Source organism: Eubalaena glacialis, chromosome 2 (assembly GCF_028564815.1).
Source record: "Eubalaena glacialis isolate mEubGla1 chromosome 2, mEubGla1.1.hap2.+ XY, whole genome shotgun sequence".
NCBI lineage: Eukaryota > Metazoa > Chordata > Mammalia > Artiodactyla > Balaenidae > Eubalaena > Eubalaena glacialis.
Genome location: NC_083717.1, coordinates 33,866,462 through 33,889,319, shown reverse-complemented (window position 1 = coordinate 33,889,319; position 22,858 = coordinate 33,866,462). Strand labels below are relative to the sequence as shown.

The 22,858-nt window shown below is 51.8% G+C and overlaps 1 protein-coding gene across 2 annotated transcripts in view; it reads right to left on the bottom strand.

Annotated features, from left to right (window-relative positions):
- Positions 1–21,137, bottom strand: part of FAH (fumarylacetoacetate hydrolase) — a 29,844-nt gene extending 8,707 nt beyond the window's left edge. Inside the window, exons 1-12 of one of the 2 annotated variants that reach the window (XM_061179798.1) lie at positions 20,969–21,137; positions 16,575–16,685; positions 15,292–15,413; positions 14,750–14,799; positions 14,286–14,376; positions 12,403–12,500; positions 12,260–12,312; positions 7,349–7,448; positions 6,473–6,603; positions 4,585–4,660; positions 2,396–2,442; positions 122–223 (exon numbers count right to left, since the gene is read on the bottom strand). In XM_061179798.1, coding sequence (XP_061035781.1) covers positions 122–223; positions 2,396–2,442; positions 4,585–4,660; positions 6,473–6,603; positions 7,349–7,448; positions 12,260–12,312; positions 12,403–12,500; positions 14,286–14,376; positions 14,750–14,799; positions 15,292–15,413; positions 16,575–16,685; positions 20,969–21,049 — 1,062 coding nt within the window. In that variant the 5' untranslated portion in view covers positions 21,050–21,137. The remainder of the gene's footprint in view (positions 1–121; positions 224–2,395; positions 2,443–4,584; positions 4,661–6,472; positions 6,604–7,348; positions 7,449–12,259; positions 12,313–12,402; positions 12,501–14,285; positions 14,377–14,749; positions 14,800–15,291; positions 15,414–16,574; positions 16,686–20,968) is intronic. The other variant, XM_061179799.1, reaches the window with a different exon arrangement.
- Positions 21,138–22,858: the final 1,721 nt, after the last annotated feature.

The following is a 22,858-nucleotide window of genomic DNA, read 5'->3' as shown; positions in this document are numbered from 1 at the left end:
TTGAAAGATACACCTGCTTCGGGCTGGAATCCCTTCTCAAGGGAGAGCTGAGGGCCCTCCAGTCTGTAGGGGGAATAGGGGTGCTCCAGGTGGGCAGCCCCCAAGGCAATCAGATACTCACAGGCCCGCTGATGGTTCCAGAAGCCAAGAGGTCCCCCGGCCGCAGGTTGCAGCCATTGACAGAGTGGTGAGTGAGCTGCTGCAGCATCGTCCAGTACATATACTGCGGGTGAGGGACACAGAGGTGGGGACGGGCAGGGGTGGGCTTCTCCCAGCCTCCTGGAGCAGTCTGCCGGCCTGCCCCACTCACTGAGGCCTTCCCTGGGCTCTCTCCCGGCCCTCAGAGCAAGGACAAGCTGTCCTCCTGCAGCTACCCTGTGACCCTCCCCGTCTCCCTCCCCATCCCTTCACCAGCTACAGCCCCAGCTCCTCTGCTCCTTCCAGCCCTCCCCTAACCCACCTTCTCCAAGAAGCGCTCCCCGAGGAGCCGACCTCACTGCTCAGACCCTCAGTCTGCAATGTGCTCATCTGTCCATAATTCCACCCTGTCCTGCGATTACCTGAGTCCTAAGTTGACAACGTCTAGGTCCTCGTCATAGCAGAAGCTTCTCAGGAGCAAAGACCTCCTTTCCATTCTCCCACCCTGGGCTTTGGGACAGACACTGGGCAACAGAGCTGAACGACTCAAACAGGACCTCAGAGCAGACTGAGGAATGAAGGAGCACTAAAGGAGGTCAGGCTTGGTGGGGGCGGGCCGAGGACCACACGCCCCCCGAGCAGCTCAGAGGCGGCACGCCTGCGCCTCTCCAAGGTCACAGCTTCTCAGATCTGCCACTCCTGGAGCTACACATCCAGGCAGAGGAAATCTTAGAAATGGATTCTTACCCAAGAGACCCCTCCAAGGAGGCCCCCTTATTCCTTCTTAGCCTAAGGAGCCCAGAATAAAGTTAAATTAGAAGGGAGACTGGAGGAAAAAGGAATACATTGAATCAGAGGATGTTCAAGTGGTCAACAAGCATATGACAAGGTGCCCAGCTGCATCAGTCTTTAGGGAGATGCAAACCGAAATCACAATCCCCCAGGAAGGCGGAAATGAAAAGGCCGGCGACATCACGTGTTGACTTGGATGTGGAGCAGCCAAAACGCTTACATGCTGCTCGTGTAAATTGGAACAAGCCCTTTGGAAAAGTGTTTGGAAGTACCCCTCAGCTGAGTATGGATATATATCCTCTATGACCCAGCAATTCTACTCCTGGATACCCACCCAACAGACATGCGCACATACATGCGCCAAAAGACTTGGACTAGAACGTTCACAGTAATTCTACCAAAAAAAATGGAAACAACCGAAATGTCCATCAAGAGTAGAATGGGGGCTTCTCTGGTGGCGCAGTGGTTGAGAATCTGCCTGCCAATGCAGGGGACACGGGTTCGAGCCCTGGTCTGGGAGGATCCCACATGCCGCGGAGCAACTGGGCCCGTGAGCCACAATTACTGAGCCTGCGCGTCTGGAGCCTGTGCTCCGCAACAAGAGAGGCCGCGATAGTGAGAGGCCCGCGCACCGCGATGAAGAGTGGCCCCCACTTGCCGCAACTGGAGAGGGCCCTCGCACAGAAACGAAGACCCAGCACAGCCATAAATAAATAAGTAAATAAATAAATAAAATAAAACCCCAAAGTTTAAAAAAAAAAAAAGAGTAGAATGGAAAAACCAATTGTGGAACATTTATACTGTGAACACGAAACAACAGCCAAGAATCATGAACTGCCACTGCAAACTGCAACATGGTTGAAGCTCAGAAACATCAGACAGAAAAGAGCATATACCATATGATTCCGTTTTTATAAAATTTAAAAAACAAAACAAAATGAATGTAGGGTAACAGAAGTCAGGAGAGAGTTTACACCTGACGGGGAGAGTGGTGATGTGCCTGGAAGGGGCCCCAGGGGACAGCTGAGGTCCTGGAAGTTTCCCATTTCTTGATCTGGGTGCTGGTTGCACAGGGATGTTGTTTTGTGAGAATTCATTGAGCTGTACACTTATAATGTGTGCAACTTCATATTTATGTGTTATGCTTCAATTACAAGTTCACTTTAAAAAAATAAGTCACTCTGATCAACCCAGCCCCTGGCAAGACAGGAGAAGTCAGGAACTAGCCCCTTAGAGGAATATCTATTATTCCCCAGGAAAAGCACTGGCCGTGTCCATACAGCCTCCATCTGGAGGGGTCTCTGTGACCTCCTGGCCTCTTTGGAAAGAAACAGGGCCATGGAAGCTCTAGGCCCACATGCTGACCCATCATCATAGCCCAAAATGGATGCTATTCCCCTGGTCCTCCCAGGAAGAAAGGTCTCCCTCACTTCCAAAAAGCAGTTCGCCTAATTTCAAAGCTTACCTTAAAATTGGACCTGCATATGGTAGCTGCTTGGTTCATTCCTTCTCCTGTTGGGTAGACAAGTAACATTGATAAAGAGACTTAATTCTATTCATCAAGGAGGGAGGGACCCACCTTGTAGGGGGAATTGTTTTGTGGTTTAAGCTTCCCATTGTCTAATGTGATTCTACCTAAAGAGTCCATGAACCAATGAGCTCACAGGATATCAGAGCTGGGAGCCGTCCACAGAGAGGATCTAGTCCACGGATGGCAAAGAGATGCACACAAGACACCACTTCCTCCTCCCACACCCATGGCAGACAGCACAAATTGATCACAGTACTGGTATCCTCTGAGATCAGATGTAGCCTCAGAACCCCCCTTAACACGATGCTCCTGGAAGCTGATCATCAACTGGAGATAGTGTACAAGTTGAAACCGACTTGCCATACCCCCCAGAGCCCTTTGGACAGCTGGGGCCATCTGTCCCCTGCCAAACTCCTCCCGTGATGGATAATGTGCTACTATTTCAACAATATTTATTAAACAATTACACACCTACTACACACAAGGTACCAGGCCATTGCTGTACCATTTCTGAAGAGTGCTAATAATCAGAAAGCTCTTCTACTCCCCAAGGACTGGTCTTCCTCCCCTGGCCCTGTCTTCCTTTCTGAGGCTGCACAGAACAGGTGTGCTCATCGGCCCCATGGAAGGCCAGGGTCCCCCAAGCCTGCTTCACCCAGACCCCAACTCAGAACATCAGAACTGCGCATTCAGGACTGGTGTGGGGAAGGGTCTTGGAAGCCATCCCTGCACTCGGTCCTCCCTCTTCCAGGTCTTCCTACATCTCTGGGCACTGCACATTCTTGATAATCTTATCCCTTTCTCTGACAGTGCACTCCCCTGGATGTTTCCAGATGGGCAGGATGAAAACAAGACAGAAATGAGCTCCAAAGAGGCATCTGTGGGTAGGAGGACACCAGCCCAGAGCTTATGACATTTGGCTGTAGTCTCAGCCTTTCCATCGGCCAGCTAAACGACTCGGGGTGAATCCCTTTTCCTCTCTGAGCCTCACTTTCCCAATTGATAAGGTGAAAGAGTGGGACCAGCACAGTTTTCCCGGGGCGCTCTGGCAGCTATGAGGCTCTTCCTAGGAGCCCTTTCTTGTGTGGAGCATCCTACTCCCGAGAGAGACAGCTCTCTCCTCTTCCTGGCGGACACGGCCTGCTGCCAGAATCACCTCCGTGAAGGATGGAGACCCTGGAAGCTGCAGTGAGAGAGCCACAGCAGAGCCTGGGGTATATAAACAGAACAAAAGGAGGAGAGAGATCTAGGAAGAAAAGAGATTGGCCAGAGCGTGGCCCAGGAGGTCTGTGTGCATCCCCCAGACTAGCCCTCTCCCAGCGCCAAGGGCCCCCATCAGGATCGGAAAATGACACCTGATTCTACCCAGGTGCAGGTGCTGTTCTAGACCTTGATGTGAATCGACTTGCTTACCGCTCACAATTACACCTTGAAGTCGATGCCACCATTATCCCACTTTCCAGACGACAAACTGGCACAGCCAGATTCAGTAACTCATCCAAAGTCCCACCGCTGGGCAGGGGCAGAAGCAAGACTCGAACCCCAGCCGTGGCCTGCAGAGCCCGGCTCCCTCTTACTACTGCTCCACTGGCCTATCACCTCAGCCCAGCCGGGCAGCCTCAGGGCGACACGGGCCCTGCTGCGAGGCTCTCAGGGCTGACCGACAGCAGGACCGGGGGCTGGGTGTGCTGGCTCCGTGTGGTCCCGGAGGACAGAGCCAGGCCCACGAGGACAGGCTTTCAAACAGGCACTGGATAAAACATGCCACCCAAGGGTGAGGGGTTGGCAGTGGCGTGTGAGCAGAGGCTGGGCAGACTTTGCTTGAAGAGGCTGGAGAGGGGACTCAAGTGGAGGGTGGCGGTCCCAGACTCCACGGTTTCTGGCCCTAGCAGCTGAGAGTCCGGTGCTATGGGGCTAAGGCCCCGTGGGCCCCGTGCGGCTCCCAATGAGCACAAGGGTGTCCCTTCCCGTCCTTTACAAGAGCCCCACGTGTCTCCCAGTCTGCAGCAGGTGGTACCCCCTCACCTCCCCCGTTCAGAAGCTCAGCAGCCACCTGGGCAATGGCACTTGGGCACAGGGGTCCACCCAGCTGCTGGACACACCCTTCGACCCCACGACAGTACCTTTCAGGGTGACAGAGAGGTTGATGTCGAATGTGTAGGGCTGGTCATGGTGGAGATACGGCAGGGGCTTGGGGTCCTGTGAGGGCAGAGCACAGCACAGAGGGGCTGGGCCAGCGGGCCGAGCTGGCCCAGACTGAGCCCCACAGCCCAGCAGAGCAGCTGGCAGAGAGAACCTGAGGGAGAAGGGGTGTCCCCTCTCCAGGGCCCAGCACTGTGTCCCTGGACACTGGGGGGCGAGGGTGGTCATATGTGCTGGACTCTGGGAAAAGCAGCCGAGGGAGGGGCATCAGCAGGTCAAAGGTAGAGAGAGGACCCAGAAAGCCAGGGAGGGGAGCGCTGGGGAAGGGGGACAGTGGGATGTGGGAACAAAGCCAGGCCTGCAGGGAGAGGCCAGGCCAACAGAAAGGGAAGGCGGAAGGCAGGGGCGGCCGACAGAGGCGCTCAGCCCTTCTAGTGCTGGATTCAGTGTGTAGGCAGCTTTGGTAGCCAGGCCAGAAGGTCTGCACTTTGGCCAAAAGCAGTGTTTTCCCAAAGAGCAACATGCACCTGCATCACTAGTGGGCCATGAGACAATGCGGGGTGATTTTATTTTAATGGTTATGTGTTTCTTTTTATGATTACCTTGGTGGCTAGTAATGCGGATAGGGACATAAAGTTCCTTTTCTAAATACATTATGAGAGTTTTCAGATGGAAGCTGTTTTAAAGAAAAGCATTCAATAAATAATCGTTCAGAAGTGGCAAGGGTCATGAAGGTTGCACGTAAAGGGTATTTGGGAAGGGCTGGCATGAAAAGAGACAGAGCCCAGAGGTCTCTGGCAAGGGTGCAGCAGTGCCTGTGAACAGAGATCTGGACCAGGGATGGAGCCTGGAGGGGACGAGCAGGGCGTGTGACGGCAGGCCAGGCGGTCCTGGGAGGGCGGGACTCACCAAAGACGGAAGAGACAAGTCTCTGCGACTGAAAATGATGGGGAGGGAGATGCTGTGGCAGGAGAGGTAGAGGAGGGAGCAAGGGGACAGGGTGAGGGCCGCACAGGAGCTTCACGAGGCACCGGTCTGTGGGGAAAGACTCCAAGTGTTGGAGCACAGCTCCATGGGATGACAGGAAGGCTGAGAGGTGTCCAGGAGCCACATGTGAGCAAGGTGAGATGTTCAGGCGAGGGGGAACGGGACCGGGGGAAGGGCAAGGCTCAGCGCTCAGCTAGGGCTGCCCCCATGTGGAAGACGGAGTCGGCTGGAGCATCGCAGGACTCCAGGAGAACCAGGACAGGTCACATGCCAGAAGCCAGGGGGAGAGAGTGCCTAGGAAGAGTAGGGGGCCACCAACGGGTCCACATTGAAGAGGGCACAAGGCCCCCGCACTGACCAAGGTCACTGGGCACTTTGGTGAGACCAGCGGTGCTGATGGGGTGGGAGCAGCGGCCAGACTGTGACAGGCTGAGGAGTGAGGGCTAGGATTGTGAGACGGGCCTGGACAGTGGTGCTCGGGGAACACGAGGCTCAGGACCAGGACAGTCGCCTTGCTGTCTGACTCCACACTGCATTCTATCAGTTGGGCTCCAGGGGGCGCCATCACACAGAACACAACTTGTTGACCCGGAAAGTTGTGCAATGTGGTGATACTGGAAGGGACCCCTTTTCCTGCCAACTGGCCAGTTCCCGGCCTCAGAGGATTCTAAAGGTTACAAAATTCCATGTTCTCCTCAAGAACTGTGCAGGGGGCAGGGAAAGCACAAGGCAGAATGATTAGTGCCATGCCTGCCTGGAGGTCCCCACAACCAGGACCCCCAGCACATGGGCATCCTCCAGACCCTCTCCATGCCTGGTGGGCAAACAGCCTCGGAGGCAGAGGGGCCTGGGATTGGGACTTCTTGCAGAGGCCGTGCTTACCTGCTCCGGGTTGGGCACAGCAAAGGGCATGAGGGCATCCATGGGCACCACCCACGGAGAGATGGTGGTTCCAAAACTCTTCCCGAGGAACGGCCCAAGAGGGACGTACTCCCACTTCTGAATGTCTCGAGCTACAGAAGAAGGGCCGAGCAGGGCTTACAAAGGCTGACCGGGCCCCGCGGCAAGGCTTCCCCCTCCCCTTGACCAAGGAGCACAGACACTCAGCACAGCCCTCCCCCACCCCCGGTGCTCTGGCCCCAACCAGGACCAAGGACAGAGGTCCTCTGAGGTCACTGTGCCAGGCTGCAGCGAAGAGAAGGATGACCAAAGGGCAGGCAGGATACTTCCCCATGAAGGGGTTGGAAGCTCATCCTCATACTGGGAGGCAACACTTGCTGAGATTCATGGCACCACTGTCCTCCTACAAATGGCAGAGGGGTTGAGATGGGCTCAGAAACTGGGCTGCTCTGTTTGAAATCTTAGCTCAGCAACTAGCTGAAGTGGTCCTTGTGCCTCATTCCTCACCCGTGTAAAATAGGAATGGTAACATTATCAGTGTCTCGTAGGGATCTGGCAGGAGAGTCCATGTGACGTATTCAGCCCTGGGCCTGGCACAAAATTGCTCAAACATACTAGCTGTGACATCAGCCTTGTCCCTGTTCAACTTACAAGAAAACTGGAGCTCAGAGAGGTGAAGTAACCGGCCAAGAGCTCAAAGCTGAGAGGTCTGTTTGATACCCAAGCCTGTGCTCTCAGCCACTTTGACTGGCACCAGACCCAGGAGACCATCCACGGCTTCCCAAATACCCAGCCTTCACCCAGAGCAGAGTGTGCGCAGGAAACTCAACACCAGGACGCCCGACATCCCGTAATTACCACTCCAGTCGTTCATAAGGACCATTCCAAAAATGTGCTCATGGGCCTTAGAAATGGGGATCGGCTCTCCAAATTTGTTCCCAGGGCCTACAAAGAAAGCCTGACAAGGGGAAAAGTTGATGAGAATCTGGCTCTGACCTGCTGCCCCAGGTCACTTGCCTGGAGGGTAAAGGTCAGGCATTTCCAAACCCCGGCTAGGGACCTGGACCGCTGTGTACGAATCCACTGTATTTCTATGTCATGACCGGCACCCGAGTAGACAGACGGCTACCCCGGGGACATGGTGAGCAGCTGCGTGCCAGTGCCCACCCAGGGCCCCCACTCATGGTCCCTGATCACCAAGGCAGCCCCCTTTCCCTCCTTCAGCCCACTCCACACCTCTGCCCTTTCCCCTTCACCCGATACCATGCTCTGCATTTTAAGATTTGACAGCTACACCAGGCTTGTGAAAAATGAAAATATCAGGGTTTGTATTCGTGTCACAAAAAATCAGAAGGCCTCTGTGATGCAGCAAAGAGAGCCTGCCGGGGCGTATCCACACCCCAACCCATCACCCACCGTCTCAGAGGAAAGCATCATCAACACAACGTCCAGGAAACAAGAGAATATGTAGACATCATTGGGGGAAAAAATTGAGAAGATAACTGTCAAAAGCACACAAGGGCTTCCCTGGTGGCGCAGTGGTTGAGAATCTGCTTGCCAATGCAGGGGACACGGGTTCGAGCCCTGGTCTGGGAAGATCCCACATGCCACGGAGCGACTAGGCCCGTGAGCCACAACTACTGAGCCTGCGCGTCTGGAGCCTGTGCTCCGCAACAAGAGAGGCCGCGACAGTGAGAGGCCCGCGCACCGCGATGAAGAGTGGCCCCCACTCGCCACAACTAGAGAAAGCCCTCGCACAGAAACGAAGACCCAACACAGCCAAAAATAAATAAATTAATTAATTAATTATTTTTTAAAAAGCACACAAAATCAGGTATGACATTTGCAGGACCTAGGTTGCAGTTATAGTCGTTCTGTGACAGCGTTTAAACATTGCAAATTTTTGTCAAGATTCTAAAAAAAAAAAGATGCCATCTTATACAGAATCTTACCACCATCGTCAAGATTATCTGTGCTCCCTACCTGTCACTGTTTCTCCACACTCTGACTTTCTATTTTTCTTCTGCCTGAGACCATCTGGGACCTGGGACCCTTTGCTGCAGTGCTTGCACCTGGACAAACCTCTCCTTGAGGAACAAAATGCAAAGAAACTATATGGGACTAAAAATAACCGCGTGCATGAGCAGTTGGGGCAAATTATGGACAAAAAGATACAAAAGACCAAAAAACCCAAGTGCCATTTCTGAGGAGCTGGGAGCAAAAACGGTGTTAGGAACAAAAGCAGGGTACTGCGCATGCCCCCTGCACACAACACCACCTAAGGGGTGGGCAAAACACCTAAGCCACCCCTCCGGCCCAACCCCTGGACACACATCTACCCTCACCCCAGATAAGGAACAAGCTCGCCCCGCCCCTCCCCGCCCCCCCACCCACCCCCCCCCAGCTCAGGGAGCAAGCAAGGGAAACTGCTGTTGGTTCTCGCTGCCTCCTGCTGCAGCAGCAGGGGCCCCAGTAAAGCCTTGCCTGAATTTGTCTGCCTCTAGTCAATTTCTATTAATTAAGGAGGCCAAGAACCCTAGTCGATATCATGCCCACCCCTTCCACCACCCCCCTGCCCCCTCCCCGAAACAGGAACCAACACAGGTGAAGCATCTGTCTGCAGAGTCCTCCATTCCCCCAGAGAGAAGACCCTGGCCCCCAACCAGGGGGCCCTGCTCTGGTGGATCTGGGTTGGGAAACCTCCTCTTAGGGTTCACGGGGCAGCCTCACAAAGGCATCAGGGGGCAGAGGGCTGGCCGGTAACGCCCTGCTGGGACTAGGGGACTAGTGCCCACTTGCTCCCCTCCTCTGGACAGAATCCAAAGAAATCACAAGGCAGGGCTGGAACTACAGGGAGGTCCAGCCTGCCTCCAATCAACCTAGATTCCCATGCCCCCAGCCCTACCAGCGGACTCCGCAGCCCCTTCCCTCTACCTGCATGAGGAGACACTCTGAGCATCACCTGAAGCCCTGAGTGCTGACTATGAGAAGCCCCCTCCGTGGCCTGCCCGCACCTCCCTGCCGCGGGCCTGGCTCCGCTACCCAGCATCCGACGACCCGGCAGAGACTGAAGACACTGCCGGTGTCCCTGGATCCTGCCCTCCAGTTCAGCTCCTCCTTCCCATCTCTTTCCTGGTCCCTTGACCCTGGGGGCTTCCTGGAATTCAGTGTCCCTCTCAGAATGCACAGCCCTGAAGCATGAGGGGTCCTTGGGGTGAGGGAACCAACTGGATTGATATCAACATCTGGCTGTGAGATGGCAATCTTGCTGTGCCGGATGTTACACTGGGGGAGAGTGTGTGAAGGATTCTGGAGCTCTCTGTTTCTTATACCTGCATGTGAGTCTACAATGATCTCAAAATAAGTTTAATTTAAAAAAATGCACAGTCCTGAAATAACCACAGTTCTGAGGTTGTGCAGGTCCAGCCACAAGTGCAATGGGGCTGATGTAGTTGATTCTTGTTATTGGTAATAATTATATTCTATAAAGTCATTAGAAACACCGAGTTAGCAAATACAGGTATATCGCTTCTAGGGGAAATACGGGGTTAAGTTCCTGCCAGCCTCTGGTCACAACATTCACATCAACAAATCAGCATATAACCTTGCTTTGTGTGTGCTTCTGTTTAAGGACACCTGGTTTCATATACAGGCCTACCTTGGTCATATTTCAGGTTTGGTGCCAGACCACCACAATTAAGTGACGATCTCAATAAAGCGAGTCACACGAATTTTGTTGGTTTCCCAGTGTTTATAAAAGTTAGTTATGTTTATGAAAGAATGCCATTTGCAGCAACATGGATGGACCTAGAGATTGTCATACTGAGTGAAGTCAGAGAGAGAGAGAAATATCGTATGAAATCGCTTATATGCGCAATCTAAAAAGAAATGATACAAATGAACTTATTTACAAAACAGAAACAAACTCACAGACTTAGAGAACGAACTTATGGTTACCAGGGGGGAAGGTTGGGGGTTGGGTGGGGGGAGGGATAGTCAGGGAGTTTGGGATTGACATGTACACACTGCTATATGTAAAATGTAAAACAAGGACCTACTGTATAGCACAGGGAACTCTGCTTGGTATTACGTAACAACCTAAATGGGAAAAGAATTTGAAAAAGAATAGATACATGTATATGTATAACTGAATCACTTTGCTGTACACGTGAAACTATCACAACATTGTTAATCAACTGTACTCCAATATGAAATAAAAAGTTAAAAAAAAGAACTTTAGAAAAAAAATTTAAAAATCAACTGAAACTCCAGTAAAAAAAAAAAGTTATGTTTACACTATACTGTAGTCTATTAAGTGTGCACTAGCATTAGGTCTAAACCATCAATGTACATATCTTAATTAAAAAATAATTTATGGCTAAAAAATGCTAACCATCATCTGAGCCTTCAGCAAGTTGTAGTAGTGACATCAATGATCACCGATCACAGATCACCATAATGTATACAATAATGATGAAAAAGTTTGAAATATTGGGACGTCCCTGGCAGTCCAGTGGTTAAGACTCCGTGTTTCCACTGCAGGGGGGCGTGGGTTTGATCCCTGGTTGGGGAACTGAGATCCCACATGCCGCGTGGCATGGCCAAAAAAAAAAAAAGAAAAGTTTGAAATATTACGAGAGGGGACTTCCCTGGTGACGCAGTGGTTAAGAATCTGCCTGCCAATGCAGGGGACATGGGTTCGAGCCCTGGTCCGGGAAAATCCCACATGCCGCGGAGCAACTAAGCCCGTGCGCCACAACTACTGAGCCTGTGCTCCAGAGCCCGAGAGCCACAACTAGTGAGCCCATATGCCACTACTACTGAGCCCATGTGCCACAACTACTGAAGCCACGCGCCTAGAGCCCATGCTCTGCAACGAGAGAAGCCACCGCAATGCAAAGCCCGCGCACCACAATGAAGAGTAGCCCCCGCTCACCACAACTAGAGAAAGCCCGCGCGCAGCAACGAAGACCCAACGCAGCCAAAAATAAATAAATACAATAAATTTATTAAAAAAAAAAAAGAAAAGAAATATTACGAGAATTACCAAAATGTGACACAGAGACACAAAGTGAGCAAACCCTGTTGGAAAAATGGCACCGGCAGACTTTGCTCGATGCAGGGTTGCCACGAACCTTCAATTTGTAAAAACGCAGTATCTGTGAAGTGCAATGTAGCAAAGTGCAGTAAGACAAGGTCTGCCTGTATGTGGTTGATTCATGAACATGAACTCAAGGCACAGGCACCATCAGGCCCCAGGGCAGCTTATCCAGCACACACGTTTTCTACAGGGTGCACATCACAACCTTCTTGTGCTTGGGAACACTAGCCAGCACCTCAAAGAAAAGCACAAAAATGGAAAACAACGTGGCACTGAATAGAGTAAAAAGGACACTTGTTTGCAGTATGAGAGCTGAGACACAAAGGCAGAGCAGGGCCTTGTTCAACCTCAGATGGGGACATGCACGTCGGGAGACTCAAATTTTCTGCCACCCTGTGCATGCCCTCAGGTGACCCCCAAAAGCTCCCGCTAGTATTGACTTGGAGGTTACGAACGAACTGTTACTGAGCAGGTGAATTTACAAATACGGAATCAGTGAATAATGAGAATGGACAGTACTTCCGATGGCCAAGTGGGGACCCAGCACTGCCATTAACGTGGCTGAGATCGGGGAACGGCCCGTTGTCCAGGGCGGCCATCCCAGGGAGCTCTCCTGCCCTACTGTATATACAGACCCCACGCCAATAAAACACCAAGACATGGTTTACCATTTCCAACTCGAAGTCCAAGAGTTTGCAGGCACCATACACAGGAGGCTTAGCTGGAATCATACCAGAAAGAGAGGGTAGTGAGTGCCAGGCATGGAACTCAGGGTGTGGGGACACAGAGTGGAGCACGGCAGGGTACTTACAGTCATCGGGTCTCATCTGTCCCATGGGCCTGCGGATTGGGGTGCCAGACACCACGATGGAGGAAGCACGGCCGTGGTAGCCCACTGGTAAGTGCAGCCTGATGAAGAAAGGAGAGAGAAAGCATCAACACTGTTACACGTGCAAAGTAAATTTCAAAATGTTTTCAAATTAAAAATGAAAGGGAGAAGGAATAGTCAGGGAGTTTGGAATCAACATGTATACACTGCCATATTTAAAATGGATAACCAGGGACTTCCCTAGTGATGCGGTGGTTAAGACTCCGCACTCCCAATGCAGGGGGCCCAGGTTTGATCCCTGGTCAGGGACCTAGATCCCACATGCATGCTGCAACTAAGAGTTCCATGCCACAACTAAGGAGTCCACGTGCTGCAACCAAGGAGCCCACGTGCCACAACTAAGGAGCCCACCTGCAGCAACGAAGACCCAACACAGCCAAAAATAAATAAATAAATAAAATAAATCTATTAAAAAAAATATATATATATCATGCACATGACTTTTGATCCTAAATCTTTCTTTCAACAGCTACAAAACATTTCATATTGTGAACAGACCACGATTTTTCAACTAGTCCTCCACCAATAACCATTCAGATTGCTTCCAGCTTTGGGTCCTTAGACAGACTGCTGGTAAACATCTTTGCCCTTGAATACAAACATTATTTCTGTAGGATAGATGCATGAAAGTAAGACTGTGGGTCCAATGGTATGCACATTTTAAATTTCTAGTGTTTTACTTTATGTATTTTATGTATTTTCTGTTTCAGTTAATCACAACAAGCATATATTACCTTTATAATAAACGATATATGCATAAAGTAAAAAAGGCACAGCCACCGACCACTTTGCATCAAACATTGAGAGAGAAAGCCTGTTTGCTCTTACCCTGCTGAAGGAAATGGGCTGAGACTCCCCCACTTGGCCTGGACCATGCACAGGGCCAGAGTCTTGACTCATTAGCCTCCTGCAGTCCTAGATGCACCCTGGCCTTGTTCTGCAACCCTGGCCTGGTTGCTTAACTTCTCTGGGTCATAACCCACTCTCTTCCCCCTTCTTCCTCTTGGTTCTGACAGACGCAGCCCCTTCTGGCACAGCTTATCTGAAACACTCACTAAAAGAGGGGAAAGTCTCTGCCCACCCCAGTGACTGTGTGTGGCCCAGGGCACCCGGCCTGGGGCGTGCGCCTGCCACTGTGCTCTGAATAACCGTCACATCCAGAGGACAACACGCAGCAAAGGGCAAGGATCTCGGCTCTGCGTTCTAGGCTCCGGCAATGGCCTTGACCTGGGAGTTAGGAGACAGACTTTGGCCCTGTTTGTCCTCAGGCAAGTTGCCCCTTCTCTAAGTCTGTTTCCCTTCCTGTGAAATGGGGTTGTCAGTCATACTTGGCGACCCCTCAGAACCCCTATGAGGATCAAATAAATAAATGCAGCCCCCGTTTCGAGCTGACCACACTTTGAGAAAACGCAGCACTGGGCACACTTGAGGATTCTCATCTATCGGAAGAGTCTAAGTATGGAGAATGCTGGCATGGAAGACTTGCCAATAGAACCATAATTCACAGCTTACAAACAAAAGGATCCGGAAGGATGTTAGTGAGTCAGGATCTAATTCCAACCCGTGTTCTCTAGATCAAAGAGCTTAAGGGAAGTCCCCACGATCCCACAGTAGGTCCAGGGCTGAGGGGAGAGGAGGACCAGAGTCTGAGGCCACCGTTTCCAGAAGCGGTGACATCATGGTCATTGTTAGCTTTCCTCCCGGGTTTCCTTAACCTGAGAGGACTTGGCAGCTCCTGGGACAATACACTGCCGGGCACGTAAAGACAGACTTGGAACTTAGCCACACACTGGTCCAGAACATACCAATTGGGCATCAATGGGTTCTCCGTGCCCCTGAACATGACTCCGACGTTGGTGGCGTGGTGCCGAGAGGAATAGAAGTCCGTGTAGTCGCCTGTGGGGGAAAGGCCGGGAGATGCTGTCAGTGACCTGGATGCCGCAGGTCGGAGAAGGGCCAGTTCCGAGTGGGGTTGGAGCGGGAGAACAAGGAGGGGTGGGCGGAAGGGGCCGGGAGAGCACGCCCGACATGCACGCCCAACATGTGACACAAAGTCACCTCACTAAAAATTCGTTTTGAGAACTCCCAATTGAGAAACGAAAAAGAAACAAGGAGCCAAGACTTCCTGAAACAGACAATGGAATTTGCAAAAGAGTGGCGGACACCCCTCCCACCCGCGGGCTCCACTCGCCAGGCCTTTGCTCAAGCTGTGCCTGCCCCTGAGCAGCCAGCTTCTCCGTGTGCATCCTGGTGAAGAGACTGGACTCACCTATGGTGGCCGGAAGATGCATCGTGGCGGAAGCCTGGGAGGTGAATGCACTGAAACACAGAACAAGGGGCTTCAAGGTCAAGCTTTGGTCATTGACAGGCTCAGCCTAGATCATGGCCCAAATCCTGCTCACAATCTCCAGCGAGCACTTCCAGACCGGCCTGGGGCCACCCCAGGATGGGCATCCACCCACTAAAGACAAGTTGCCTCTCCCCCGCTTCTATGTTCCACTCTAGGCAACGGGCTAAATTACTCCTTGTTTGGAAACCAGACAAGGACACAAATGATGCTGATGAGGAATGGCTGAGTGAACAAGGGAGTGGGCCGGTGGGCCAGGCATGGCCTGGACACCCCAGTCCAGGCAGAGAGGTAATCCCAGTCGGCCCAGAGCCCTCCCACCAAAATGCAGCCCAGGCAGGTCGGGGCTGGATGAGGCCAAGGCAGCCAACCCGTGACTCAGAACGTCCCCGACGACCACACCATCCTCTTCCGACAAGCCAGGTCCCCTCCTTCCCACCCGCCATGGTCCATGGGCTCCTCACCGCTTCCGAAGCTCCGTGTCATCTCTGAGCCTGGCTTGGCTGGCGGACAGCAGGTTCTGCAACAATCCTCTTGCCTCCTTCCAGGCAGCCTGACCCAGGCCCATGAAGCTGTTGAGAGTTGGCTAGGACCAAGATGCGGAGGAAGAAAGAAGATCACACATGGGAAAGCCCCTTGTGCTACCCCTCCTACTGACAGGACAGAGCCTGGCCAGCTTTCTGGGTCCCCTGTCACTTATCCCAGTTCATTCAAACTCTCAGGACTTTGGTTCTTAGTTCTGTCATCTGTTCATCGAGCAGGGGAGATGTGTCATCTCTCCTGATGGGGCTTCATCACCTCATGGACTTGCAGGCAAGTGGCAAAGCCTGGGAGCTCCTATCTGGGACAGCTGCTTGGTTAAGCTTGGCCCTGCCTGCAGTGAAGATGGCTGCATTCCTCCGGGGGGGCCTCTGGTCTGCAGGGGTACTGCAGTCTACACCAATCCCCTTCACATAAGTTAAGAAGAAGTTTCTGAGCCAGTGAAGTGGAGCAGAAAAAGCACTTGTGGATTCTCCAGGCCAGAGTTCCAACCCCAGCTCCAATCCTTGTAGCCATGTGACCTGGGAGAATTGTGTCCCGTTTCAGATTAGACCCTCATCCATCTAGTGAGGATTCCATTCCTACGCCAGAGGGTCGTCGTGAGAATTGAACAAGAGATGTGTGTAAAACTCCTGGCACATAGGAGGTACTCAATATATATCATCTTCCTTCCATGGAACGGGAGGGAGGATGCACACCAAAGCACTGGACCGTTTACAGGGAAGTAAATTCACGTCCATCACTCATGTACGTATCCTTCAGGCTGACTCCTAAAGTGGTGGCAACACAGAGGGCACTTGGGGCAAGCTGTCCATTCTTCCCAGGCTGGAATCAAACCTGGAGGGCAGGGCTCATGGCTCCCTCCCTCAGAGGGCCCAGCACCGGCCTGGAACAAGCAAAGACTCAACCAGCTTAAAATGAGGAAATGAACCAGTTATTGGAGAGCATCATCTCAGAGACAACTGGGGAGGGCCTAGGACTGTGGAGGGACTGACACTCTTCTCACCCAGGAACCCACCCTGTGCTGTCCCAAGGCTACCTCCTGCCAGCCTGTCTGTCTCACAACCACCCCAACCTTATCCGAGTAAAATCTCTGAGCCCTCAAGGCACTACCTCTATCAGAAACGGAAGGCAAAGGGCATTTTCTTAGTGGCATTTGCAACAAAGGCCACTGAGATCCAGGACAAGCCATGTCACAATGTCCTACCTGATCAAAGACATCCTGGTGTTGGGAGAGGACAGGCCCAGTGAAGAGGTGCTTAATGACACTGAGGTCTAGGATCTGGTCACCAATTGCCACGCCGATCCTTGGTCTTGGCTGGGAGGAAGGTGGCATGGTCAGCACTGGGCAAAGCCTCAGCCGGGCTTGGCTCACTTACCCAGCAAGTCTGTCTATTTACGAGCCCATGGCTCTTGTCTTTAGATGGCCCTCTATGGAGAGGGACTGAGGAACTGGATCCTTAGCACCGTACCCCAGCTCCCTTTGCCTCTCAAAGGGCTGAAATTGACCCTGTGATCTCTGTCCGGGAAGAACCTGGTGCCATGTCTGCCTCTAGGACAAGAAGGGAAAAGAATCTGTGTTTCCTGAATTGAAAATAAATCAAACACCCCTTGCAGTGGGTAAGTTGAAAGAGGCCTAGTTCAAGCCCCTTATCCAGGCAAAGGCCCTAGCAAAGCTCCTCAGGTGTTGCTTAAATGCCTCTGGTGACGAAGAGCTCACCACCTCACCAGGCAACTGGATTATTTCTCAGGTTTAACCTAGGCCTTCCCTTGGGGGCAATTCCTCTGCACAGCAGAGCATGTCCCAGGCACAGTGCTGAGGGCCAGGGGCTTGGACTAATGAGCTCTGTTATGGCTCAAACAGAGCAGAGCTCGGGTCACCAGGGAGCATGAAGCCAGACTGCTCAGAGCATGCAGGGAAAGTTCCTTTCTGCACCATCAAATCCCAGCTTCAGCCCTGAGTGTGACAATGTCGCAAATATTTGGCAAAGCCTGACCTTTGTCCACATGGCCCTGAAGTTTGCTCATCAACAAGGAACTTGAGAGCATGTCTGCAGACTCGACCTCCTAAAGCTCTGTCCTGAGCTGAGCTCCCAGCTCTCCTGAACCACCAGCTTTGCCATTTCAGTTCCAGGGAGTTTAGAGGTGGGGCTACTGGCTGGCCTTATCTCCAGTGGCTGCTCATTTCAGGGGGCTGAGAGAAGATGGCTATCCCTCCGTGCACAGGGGTAGACCGGAGCCACACCCTCACCTGGCCCTGAGGCCCCGGGCAGACCCTGCCCATGAGGAAGCTGCCTGGAGAGGCTAGGCCTCATCTCCCTGGGCAATGAGCTGGGCCACCTGGACCCCAGCGGCTGCCCACTCAGGGGATGTGCAGGCAGACCCCTGGGCCACTTCTCTGGCCCTGGCCCCCACACCAAGCTGAAGGAAGGAGCCGAGGCCACAGAGCAACATCAGAGACCTAATCAAAAGTGTGGCTGCCTGTCTCCTCGGCTGCAAGCAACGGCGAGAAGCTGCCCTTGTGTTCCAAACCCTGGCAACTGTGAAACCACATGTTGAATCTTCTAGACCTAGACGTGAGGACCTGAGAGAGTGAGTCCCTCTACTTTAACTGTTGGGAGTTATTTTCTTCAGTGTTAGACTCCCGATCCCTGAGGTCCTGCCTACTCTGTCATTCACCATCTTATCATTTTGGACAAGTCCCTGGTCCTCTGAGGGCCTCAGGTTCCCATGTATAACCTGAGGGAGACAAATTAGTAAGAGATATCCTATGTCTAACTTTAAGAGAATGCGTGTGCATTGCCTCTGCTTTATAACATTTGGTCATATCCGATAGAATGTTGTCCAGAGGAAAGCTTTACCCACCTCCCAGCTTGACAGAGGGAAAAGCATGGGGTTTGGGAGCTCACAGCTGTGGGGTGCAACCCCAAATCTGCCTCTTACTGGCTGTGAGACCTGGAGCAGGATTCTTAGCCTCTCTGAGCCTCAGTTTCCTCATCTGTAAAATGGGGACAGTAGCACAACAGCAAGTTTGTAGTGAGAATTCAGTTAATTAACATCTGTAAATCTCTTATCACGAGACCAGACACAGGGCAGACATTCACTCAGACAAAAAAATTTATGGAGCATCTACTTCATCCCAGCAGTATACTAAGGCTGCAGAAGCACTGACGATAGAGGAGAGACATGGTTCCCACCCTCCAGAAGCAAAAGGAAGCACACGGTGAGGTGACAGATGATAACTGTGGCTGGAGTTCAGTGGGGAGCTCGTTCAGTGAGGGTGCTTAGGGGACAGCTCTCTCTGAGGAGGTGACATTTAAGCTGGGCCCAGAAGAGTGAGAAGAAATTAGGCATACATAGAGTAGGAAAAAAGAGTATTCCAGATAGAAAGAACAACACGTGCAAAGGTCCTGAGGCAGGAAACTGCTCTTAGAAAGTTCCAGAAGCTGGGACTTCCGTGGTGGTCCAGCCGTTAAGACTCTGTGCCCCCAATGCAGGGGGCCTGGGTTCGATCCCTGGTTGAGGAACTAGATTCCACACGCTGCAACTAAGAGTTTGCTACAACTAAAAGATCCCCAGTGCTGCAACTAAGACCCGGCGCAACCAAAGTAAATAAATAAATATCAAAAAAAAAAAAAAAAAAAAAGAATGTTTCAGAAACTGAAAGGCAGCCAGTGTGGCTGGAGAGAGCAGAGGGTCTGGAGGCGGAGGCAGGGCCGGAACCATGGGGACTTGAGCACCTTGGCCGTCAGCTCCCACGGTCCCTGTCTTCACAGAGAGAGCCAGGGTCTGCTCTACTAGTCCATGAGCAACCCAAGATGGAGGGAGGGTGTCCCATGTGCCTTTGATCCCCAACTCCCAGTCCAGAATCTGGCCCAGAGTTGGGGTTCATAAGCATTCACTGGATAAAAGGATGACTAAAATGAAAGCCGGATTCATTCACTATTGTTCCACCCAAATTATGCACGGCTGGCCACTGGCATGGAGGAGAGGGAGGCTGTGCCTTGGTGACTAGGTCAGCCTGGAGAGGCAGCCACCACCTTTGGAATGGCCAGTGCCTGCAGCCATAGCTTCAGACACAGCCTTTTCCGCTTGAAGGCCCTCAGCCTTCTGCAATGCCCAGGGGGCCCACTCCCAACCCCCAGCACTCTTTTCAGAGGGCAGTGAACCTCCCCCGTGGCTGTCCTTGCACATTCTAATGTGGAACAGCTGGGGCATGGAGTCTGCAAGCCACTAGCCATACCCTAAGGGGCATTCATTCCAGAGTCTTCTGGGAGAGCAAGTCAGAGCACCCCCCCACCCCCCAAAGGCTTCTGCCTAATGGATTTGTGGAATAAAGGTTGAGGACACACAGCTGAGGACAAAGTGTCAGAGGAGTGCAGGGGAGGGCTCGCCAGCAGAGTGCACTTGGCTAACACAGGTTAAGGTTTAACATGCCTCTTATTTGTATTTGCGGCCCTCCAGGGGACTGAGTGTTACCTTTTTGCATCCTTGCAACAACTGGCCAGGCCTGGCAGTTGTGAAACCACATGTTGAATCTTCTAGACCTAGGCATTTTTTGCCATGGGGGCAGGGAACCCAGTTTCCAGGAAGGGGCTAACTGCCAGGAGCTCCATTTAGCAAACGGTTCCTCAACACTTGGGCGCAAGCAGATTCTGGGGTTCTATGAATCAGGAGTTTACCTTTAAAGTTGGGAGCAGAAAGCTAAGCCCAAAATACCATGAATAAATCCAAGGGAATCTGCTTTCCCCACCCAGGGACCTTCTTATATATTTGTTGATAAACCCCCAGTTTTCAAAGATTTCTTTCTGCCAATCAGACTACACTTACTAAGTGAAATTTCATTTCTCTGCCCAAAAGGGCTTCTTCTGATCAGCAAGGGAATGCCAGGGAGCCCAGGGAGCTGAAAGAAGGCCGGCTGGAGGTAAAGAAACGTAACCTCTTAGATCCCAGGGCTCTACTGCCAGCAAAGGCGCTCATCCCTCCGAGCTACTGAAAATATCGGGTCAGTTAATATTTCCCGAGTTCTAGGGTTAGAAGCTAACCTGGGAGAAAACAACAGGTCACAACGTGGTGCCTTGGGGGAAGACAACAAAGCCAAATGACTTCGGAGTAGGGAGTATGATTGTGCTTCAACTCCTCTGTAATAATAATAGGACTTGCTCTGCCTACCTAAAAGGGAGACTCATATGTACCGTTTCATTTTGCGTTTAATTCTCACACAAACCTTTAGAAACTGAGGCTGAGAATTTCAATAACTTGCACATCTAGAAAGTTACCAGGAGGGATATGAACCCACAAGTACTCTCCATGATCAGCCCCCCCAAAGAAAAAAGGCCCTTGCTTCCACCCCACCTCCCATCGCACTCCCCAGGGAGGAGAATGCGAGGCACCGCTCGTTAGGCCCCAAATGACACCGGGGGTCTTCGCGAGAGGCGTCTAGCAGGGAAACGACGGGCCCGACGTCCTGGTCCGTCGGGTGCTGGCGGAGGTGGCAGGGCTGGGCTGAAGCCAGGGGCGGAGCAGGAAGGTGGCGTGGGGGTCCCGGGCGGAGGGGAAGCCCTCCCTCCCCGCGCCCGGAAGCCGAGCGCTGCAGCTCACGTTGCCTTTGGTGGAGAAGACGCCGTAGGGCAGGTTGTGGATGGGGAAGTCGGAATCCTCGGCCACTGGGACGAAAGACATGCTGGTGGGCACGGAGCAGGACGACGGGCTGCGGGTTGCGCGCGACCAGCAGGACGGGATTCGCAGAGGTGGTCAAGCAGGTCACGCCCCCTGCGGGCTCCGCCCCTTCAGGCCCGTCCCTCCAGAGCTGACGCTGTGACACAGTAGGACCCGGCCCCCCCCCTCCGAGGGCTCCGCCCCTCCTGGAGCCCCCGCCCACCAAGAGACCGCCCTCGAGCCCCGCCCACCAAGAGACCGCCCCTCCACGAGGCCTGTTCCTCCGCAAACTCCACCCCTGCACAATCCCTCCTCTCCCTGTCACTCCAGCTTCGCAAGCTCCACCCCCGCACAGTCCTTCCGGGCTCTCCCACTACAGTTTTGACCCTTCCAAGCAGCCCTGCCTCCTCTTTGAAGGTCCTCGTCCCGGAGTCCACCTCCCGGGAGACCTCGGTCCAGCTGCCAGGCCCAGGGGCCCTGGTCCTACCAAGAGCAATCCCCAGCTTGGCGTTTAAGGCTCTGCCCCTGGTGACTTCAGCCTCGTTTTCCCCCGGCTGCGTGGCCCGCTCTTCTGCTCAACAGAAGTCTTGTTGGGTTTTCGGGACACAGAAGACCCTTTGACGCCAGACGCTGCCTCCTGGGCTGGTACAATGCTTCCAGTCTCGTCCTTTCCGCCTTCATAAACCATGCTAATCTGTCAGCTATGGCATTTCCAGTTTATCGGGGAAAGGAAGAGTCGTGCCTGTTTGGAAGGCTTACATTAATGAGATTAATATTCTAGAAAATATAACTCACCTGTTTATTTCATATTCTAGTGTTAAAATGACACTGACAAGATGTTTGACCTTGGACAAGTTACTTAACACCTTTCTGTCTCAGCTTTCTTCTCTGTATGACGTTGATGATCATGGTTCCTACTTCACAGAGTTGATAGGAAAATTGAATTAATTGTGGAGCATTTGTGCCTGGCATACAGAAACTCTATTTGTTTGTGTGTAAAGATTCAAAGGGGAGACTGAGAAAAAAAATACAGAGAGAAAAGAAAGAGAGGGAAAGGGAGTGAGGGAGAAAAAAATGAAGGAAGGGAGGGAGAGAAGAAGAACAAATTTACACCTTAATCCTCTTTGCAATGCTGGTGACTAACAGCAAAAAGGATGAAGATTTGAGATCCACCTCTGACAGCACCAAAAGTGTTTAGCTTTAGGCAAGTTAAACTCTCCAATCATCCGTTTCCTCATCTGTAAAACAGACATAATAACAATACCTACTCCAGGGTTTCTGTAATGGTCAAATAATGTCTGGCACAGAGTTAGTTATCAATTAACTACTTTTTTACCCCCAGGGACATCCAACCAGAAAGTTAGCCATTTCTTTGTGTCTGGGTTTTGCTTTTCTTTTTGAAGAAGACAATCAGAAAAAGAGAGAACACAGCTATAAAGGTAAAGTGGTCAGCACTGACTGAAAATACATTTATAATAGAAATGCAATTTCTTAGAAACCTAACAAAATTATTTCTTTAAGTGGGTTAAAATTATTAAAGTATAGGCTGCACAATACTCATCAATACACAAACCAGTATTTGCAACACTGACTTTTGATTAATTTGCTTGGGAATTCTTACGACATTAGAGTCCAAAGTTAAAGAATTAATGGATACACAAGCAGAGCTGTCTGAAAATAAATCTGAAAACCAATTTAAGCCAAAATTCTAGAAATTATTTTTAAAGAACATTTTAAAGGTGGCAGAATCATCCTAAGGTTTGTAAATATAACAAACTGTTTCCCTTCAAAAACATTTCATAATGAATAATAATGATAGATGGAAAGACCTAA